This window comes from Theropithecus gelada, chromosome 12 (assembly GCF_003255815.1).
Source record: "Theropithecus gelada isolate Dixy chromosome 12, Tgel_1.0, whole genome shotgun sequence".
In the NCBI taxonomy this organism is placed as follows: domain Eukaryota; kingdom Metazoa; phylum Chordata; class Mammalia; order Primates; family Cercopithecidae; genus Theropithecus; species Theropithecus gelada.
This window is the reverse complement of record NC_037680.1, coordinates 47,793,083-47,799,082: the sequence shown is the minus strand read 5'-3', so window position 1 is coordinate 47,799,082 and position 6,000 is coordinate 47,793,083. Positions and strand designations below refer to the sequence as shown.

The 6,000-nt window shown below is 40.3% G+C and overlaps 1 protein-coding gene across 4 annotated transcripts in view; it reads left to right on the top strand.

The window, feature by feature from the left end:
• Positions 1-6,000, top strand: part of METTL8 (methyltransferase like 8) — a 102,339-nt gene that overhangs the window by 44,182 nt on the left and 52,157 nt on the right. For 3 of the 4 annotated variants that reach the window (XM_025405336.1, XM_025405335.1, XM_025405337.1), the window contains one exon: positions 881-1,035. The exons of the other annotated variant lie outside the window; for it this stretch is intronic. In XM_025405336.1, the coding sequence (XP_025261121.1) occupies positions 893-1,035 (143 nt within the window). In that variant the 5' untranslated portion in view covers positions 881-892. The remainder of the gene's footprint in view (positions 1-880; positions 1,036-6,000) is intronic. 4 annotated transcript variants of the gene reach the window in all.

Sequence of the window (6,000 nt, the reverse complement as noted above, 5' to 3'; positions counted from 1 at the left end):
TTTTTTTTTTGAGACGGAGTCTCGCTCTGTCACCCAGGCTGGAGTGCTGTGGCCGGATCTCAGCTCACTGCAAGCTCCGCCTCCCGGGTTCCCGCCATTCTCCTGCCTCAGCCTCCCGAGTAGCTGGGACTACAGGCGCCCGCCACCTCGCCCGGCTAGTTTTTTGTATTTTTTAGTAGAGACGGGGTTTCACCGTGTTAGCCAGGATGGTCTCGATCTCCTGACCTCGTGATCCGCCCGTCTCGGCCTCCCAAAGTGCTGGGATTACAGGCTTGAGCCACCGCGCCCGGCCTGACTATTCTTAAAAATATATGTATATAGTATTGTTAGAATTAAGAATTGCTGTGATTCTGTCTTAATATTTATTTATTTGACTGATTTTCATATTATTCATTTCAGCACAGAGAATGAGAGTTACAGGTTTGTTTTTTTATTCTTCTACCGTACTTGGGATTTTTGTCTAGTGGTCACAAAATATTTCCTAGAAATATGTTTTCCTAGAATTACCCCCCCAAAAATAAAATTACTTTAAAAAAAAAAAAACTGTCTTTAGTACACAGATTCAGATTTTGGACTTACATGCTTTGGTCATGCACTAAAAATTAAATGAACAAATAAAATGTCTAACAAAACAAAGTTGGTTAAGGCTATGGCTTTCACAAAAAAGCCAGCCAGTGTTGCCCACCCTAAATATTTCTTTCCCATCTCTTGGCCTGAATATACTTCAGGAGAGAAGCTATTATGCTCATCTTTCATTAAAAAGTTTCTAGTTTTCCTGTGCTTTCTCAGATTGAAAACCTTTAGAACCAGGTTTTGGGTGTTAGGTAAACAATACACTGTTTAATCTATGTTGACTAATTAATCATTTGTAACTTTTTAGGTACTGCTTAGGATGAACATGATTTGGAGAAATTCCATTTCCTGTCTAAGGCTAGGAAAGGTGCCACACAGATACCAAAGTGGTTACCACCCAGTGGCCCCTCTGGGATCAAGGATTTTAACTGACCCAGCCAAAGTTTTTGAACACAACATGTGGTGAGTTTTCTTTTTAAGTCTGATATTATGTGTGTTTCTTAAATATCACCAGTGGTATTATTTTCATTTAGAACTAAGAAAGGGTTTTTAAAGCTCATGACCTAACTCATATTGTAGAGGTCCAAAAGCTAGGGTAACCAATCCTGACATAAGTGTTGCCGATTCTGACTTTCATTGCAAATGGAATTGGAAAAGTGAAACTTCCCATGTGCTTTTAGTAGCCTTGAAGTTCTTGCAGGCCCTTCCTGCTTACCTCTGATCCTGATTTGCCTGCTGTCACTGGGTCGGGGTGAGGATTCTTTCCTAGGTGGGGCCCTTCTGCAGCTCCACAGTCCCTTCCCTCTTTTTCATACTTGTCATCCGGCAAATGCGTATCAGTACCTGCGGCTTACTGAACACCAGGGAGATCACATTGATATGATGATCTCGCCCATGCTTTCAGGGAATCCACACTATTTGGAAAGATAGATATTTACAGAAAAAGCTGATAATTACCCATACAAGGCAGTAAATTGTGAGAGCTCAATGAGTGTTACAGACTATGTGCCGTATGAGAACAACTCTGTAATGCAAAACCACTCCTGTTTGGGCATAGTCAGAAAGTCTTAAAGTGAGGGAAACTGAGGTTAGGATTACAGGCATACCTCAAAAATGTTGTAAGTTTGGTTGAGACCACTGCAGTAAAGCAAATCTTGCAATAAAGTGAGTCACACAATTTTTTTGGTTTCCCAGTGCATATAAAACTCATGTTTACACTATACTGTAGTCTCTTAAGTGTACAATAGCATTATGTCTAAGAAACCAATGTACAAACCTAATTAAGTAATTTCTTGCTAAAAAATGCTAACAGTCATCTGAGCCTTCAGTGAGTCATAATCTTTTTGTTGGCAGAGGGTCTTACCTCAATGTTGATGGCTGCTGACTGATCAGGGTGGTGGTTGGAGTGGCTGTAGCAGTTTCTTAAAATAAGACAACAATGCAGTTTGCCTCATCAGCTGACTCTTCCTTTCATGGAATATTTCTCTGTAGCATGTGATGCTGTTTGATAAGATTTTACCTACAGTAGAACTTTCAAAATAAGTCAGTCCTCACAGATCCTGCCACTGTTTTATCAACTAAGTATATGTAATATTCTAAATTTTTTTTTAATATTTAGAATTATGTCTAAATTCTTTGTTGTCTAAATTATGTCTAAATTCTATTGGGGGAACCCACCCCCAATAATTCCACGTAAGTTGTTTTTTATTTCCCTAAATGTTGGCCAGTCTGAGAAATAAAGGGAAAGAGTACAAAAGAAAGAAATTTGACGTCTCTCCCTCTCCAGGGGAGACGTCACATGTCGGCAGATTCTGTGATGCCCCGCAAGCTGCAAAACCAGCAAGTTTTTATTAGTGATTTTCAAAGGGGAGGGAGTGTAAGAATAGGGTATGGGTCATAAAGATCACTTGCTTTACAAGGCAATAAAATATCACAAGGCAAATGGGCGCAGAGTGAGATCACAGGATCGGGGCGAAATTAAAATTGCTAATGAAGTTTTGGGCACACATTGTCATTGATAACATCTTATCAGGAGACAGGGTTTGAGAGCAGACAACCGGTCTGACTAAAATTTACTAGGCGGGAATTTCCTCATCTTAATAGGCCTGGGAGCGCTACGGAAGACCGGAGCTTATTTCATCCCTTATCTGCAACCGTGTAAGACAGACATTCCCAGAGCAACCATTTTAGAGACCTACCCCTAGGAAAGCATTCTCTTTCTCAGGGCTGTTCCTTGCTGAGAAAAAGAATTCAGTGATATTTCTCCTATTTGGTTTTGTAAGAAGAGAAATATGACTCTGTTCTGCCCGGCTCTCAGGCAATCACACTTGATGGTTATCTCCCTTGTTCTCTGAACATCGCTGTTATCCTGTTCTTTTTTCAAGGTGCCCAGATTTCATGTTGTTTAAACACATATGCTTTACGAACAATTTGTGCAGTTAACGCAATCATCACAGGGTCCTGAGGCCACATACATCCTCAGCTTACGAAGATGATGGGATTAAGAGATTAAAGTAAAGACAGGCATAGGAAATTACAAGAGTATTGATTAGGGAAGTGATAAATGTCCATGAAATCTTCACAGTTTATGTTCAGAGATTGCAGTAAAGACAGGCATAAAAAATTATAAAAGTATTAATTTGGGGAACTAATATATGTCCATGAAATCTTCACAATTTATGTTCTTCTGCCATGGCTTCAGCCGGTCCCTCTGTTCAGGGTCCCTGACTTCCCGCAACATAATTCTTTGTTGTAATTTCCACAGTGTTCACAGTGTCTTCACCCCAAGTAGATTCTATCTCAAGAAGCTACTTTAATTTGCTCATCCCTACAAAGGAACTCCTCATCTGTTTAAGTTTTATCATGAGATTGCAGCAATTCAGCCTAAATCTTTAGGCCCCACTTTTAATTCTAGTTCTCTTGCTGTTTCCACCATATCTGCCGTTACTTTTTCCACTGAAGTCTTGAACCCCTCAGAATCATCCATTAGAATCAACTTCTTCCAAACTCCTATTGATGTTGTTATTTTGACCTCCTCCCATGAATCACAAATGTTCTTAATGGCGTGTAGATTAGTGAATCCTTTCTAGAATGTTTTCAGTTTACTTTGCCCAGATCCACTAGAGGAATTACTATTTATAGCAGCTGTAGCTTTACGAAATGTAGTTCTTAAGTAAGTCTTGAAAGTTGAAATTACTCCTTGATCCATGGGCTGCAGAATGGATATTGTATTAGTTGGCATGAAAACAACATTAATATCCTTGTACATTTCCATCAGAACTGTGGGGTGACAAGGCATATTGTCAGTGAGCAGTAATATTTTTCAAGGAATTCTTTCTTCTGAGCATTAGGTCTCAACAGTGGGCTTAAAACATTCAGTAAACCATGCTATAAACAGATATGTTGTCATCTAGGCTTTGTTGTTTCATTCATAGAGTATAGGCAGAGTAGATTCAGCATCATTTTTCAGGGCCCTAGGATTTTTGGAATAGTAAATAAGCACTGGCTTCAACTTAAAGTCACCAGCTGCCTTAGCCCTTAACGAGAGAGTCAGCCTGTCCTTTGAAGCTTTGAAGCCAGGCATTGACTTATCCTTTCTGACTATGAAAGTCTTAGATGACATCTGGCCGGGTGCAGTGGCTCACGCCTGTAATCCCAACACTTTGGGAGGCCAAGGCAGGCAGATCACGAGGTCAGGAGATCAAGACCATCCTGGCTAACATGGTGAAACCCCGTCTCTACTAAAAATTAAAAAAAAATTAGCCAGGCATGGTGGCGGGTGCCTTTAGCCCCAGCTACTCTGGAGGCTGAGGCAGGAGAATGGCTTGAACCCAGGAGACAGAGCCTGCAGTGAGCCGAGATTGTGCCACTGCACTCCAGCCTGGGCAACAGAGTGAGACTCCGTCTCAAAAAAAAAGAAAGAAAGTCTTAGATGGCGTCTTCTTCCAATAGAAAACTGTTTTATTTACATTGAAAATTTGTTTTTTAGTGTAACCACCTTCATCAGTGATCTTAGCTGGATCTTTTGGATAACTTGATGCTACAGCTTCTCCATCAGCACTTACTGCTTTGCTTTGCACTTTTATGCTATGGAGATGGCTTGTTTCCTTAAACCTCATGAACCAACCTCCACTAGCTTCACTTTTCTTCTGCAGCTACCTCATCTCTCTGAGCCTTCATAGAATCAAAGAAAGTTAGGGCCTTGCTCTGGATTAGGCTTTGGCTTATGGGAATATTGTGACTGGTTTTATCTTTTATGCATACCACTAAACCTTTATTCATATCAGTAATGCTATTTCATGAGAAATAGCATGTGTTCATTCATGTATTCACTGGAGTAGCATCTTTTCATTTTTTATTTTATTTTATTTTATTTTTTTCAGACAGGGAGACTCTGTCACCCAAGCTGGAGTGCAGTGGTGCAGTGGTGTGGTCACAGTTCACTGCAGCCTCAACCTCCTCCGGGGTCAAGTGATTCTCTGGCCTCAGCCTCCCAAGTAGCTGGGACTATAGGCATTCACTGCCATGCCTGGCCAATTTTTGTATTTTTTGTAGAGATGGGGTTTCACCATGTTGCCCAGGCTGGTCTTGAACTCCTGAGCTCAAGTGATCTTCCCAACTCAGCCTCCCAAAGTGCTGGAATTACAGGTGTGAGCCATAGCACTCAACCTGGAGTAGCATCTTTAATTTCCTTTAAGAACATTTCCTTTGCATGTCACAAGTTGACTAGTGCTAGAGACCTAGGTTTTGGCCTATCTCAGCTTGCAATAGGCCTTCCTCACTAAGCTTAGTCTTTTCTAGCTTTTGATTTAAAGTGAGAGATATGTAAGTCTTCCTTTCACTTGAACATGCAGAGGCTACTGTAGGTAATCAACTGGACTCATTTCATATTGTTTTGTCTCAGGGAATAGGGGAGACTGAAGAGAGGGAAAGAGACAGGCAAAGCCGGGTCAGTGGAGCAGTCAGAACACACATAATATTTATCAATTAAATTCGCTGTTTTATATGGGGATGGTTCATGGTGCTCTAAAACAATTACAATAGTAACATCAAAGATCACTGATGACAGCTCATAACAGATATAATAATAATGAAATAGTTTGAAATATTGCAAGAATTACCAAAATGTAACAGAGACATGAGGTGAGCACATGCTGTTGGAGAAATGGTGCCAATAGACTTGCTCAATGCAGGGTTGCCACAAACCTTCAATTTGTAAAAAATGCAGTAACTGTAAAATGTGATAAAGCAAAGCATAATTATACAAGATATGCCCCTATTTGTATTGCCTCCAGTACATAGCACAATGCCTGACACACAAATATTTGTTGAATTAATGCTTTGAATAGGTAAACTAAAATAAGGGCATTCTAGTTGGATAGAAAATCATAAAGCACTGAGATGAGGAAATATAAGGCATTTTCAGGA